The 986-nt window shown below is 73.8% G+C and overlaps 1 protein-coding gene across 1 annotated transcript in view; it reads right to left on the reverse strand.

Annotated features, from left to right (window-relative positions):
• LOC101619745 (protein transport protein SEC31) overlaps positions 1-328 on the reverse strand; it is an 11,937-nt gene extending 11,609 nt beyond the window's left edge. Inside the window, exon 1 of the mRNA XM_012721171.1 lies at positions 23-328. Within this exon, the coding sequence (XP_012576625.1) occupies positions 23-328 (306 nt within the window). The remainder of the gene's footprint in view (positions 1-22) is intronic.
• Positions 329-986: the final 658 nt, after the last annotated feature.

Consider the following 986-nt stretch of genomic DNA (forward strand, 5'->3'; position numbering starts at 1 on the left):
CGCAGCTGGCCCGGCCCTGGGCCTGCGCCCGGATCTTGTTCCGCAGCCGCTCCAGCCGTGGGCTGCTCTCCCAGGGCTGCCGCCGGGGACCCCGCACCTGGGGGGGCCGCTCTCTCCAGGGCGTGAGGGGAGGCGAGGCCAGTTCGTGCCCCCCCGAAGAGCCAGAGAGGCGCCCCGATGACACAGAGCTGTCCCCGTCGCCGGCCCCGGCCTCCTCGCCGCTGGACCACACGGGGTGGCCGCCGGACTTCCCCGGGGGCGTGGACTTCTCGCTGTCGGCCAGCCAGGCCTTGTGGGGAGCCCCCTGGGGGGTGCCCAGCTCAGCCATGGCTCATCCCTGGCCGCAGGCAGCACAGCAGCCTTCCCTGGGGGCAGACCCTGGTCAATGGGGCGTCTCTAGCCAGCGTCTCTGGCCCCTGCCCGGCCGTCTCCCATCTCTGCGCCCACAGGCGGGGGGGGGCTGGTGGAGGGCCCCAAGTACGGCGGCATGGGACGTCCTCTCTGGAGGTGCCCACGGCCCTGCGGGAGGGGACCTGGTGCCCTGGCCTCTCAGGGGCCTGATGCCAGGGCTGGCCGGCCCTGGGCCTCCACCTACAGCCAGCAGGGTGGGGTCTGCATAGCTGTGGGTGGGGCTACTTCCCCAGGGGCTACTCCCCAGGGGCTACTCCCCAGGGGCTACTCCCCAGGGGCTACTCCCCAGGGGCTACTTCCCCAGGGGCTGCCTCGCACCAGCCTTCGGGGTTGCAGTGCTCCCAGGCCGGCTGGCAGCACCCCAGGGCTGACAAGCTGCAGAGCCGGGAGACGGGGAGCCCTGCACAGCCCCTGCTCAAGGGCTTCAGCCCCCGCCCCGCCCACGGCGGACCCTCAGGCTGCAAGCTGCGGGCCCAGGCAGCCCCGCGGGCGGCAGCGACCTGGCACTGGACAGCACAACCGCCCAGTCACTCAGCAGGGCCGGGCTGGCCGCCGTAGCGGCCCTGTCTGGGGTG

This window comes from Condylura cristata, unplaced genomic scaffold, assembly GCF_000260355.1.
Source record: "Condylura cristata isolate star-nosed mole 26May11 unplaced genomic scaffold, ConCri1.0 scaffold00006, whole genome shotgun sequence".
NCBI lineage: Eukaryota > Metazoa > Chordata > Mammalia > Eulipotyphla > Talpidae > Condylura > Condylura cristata.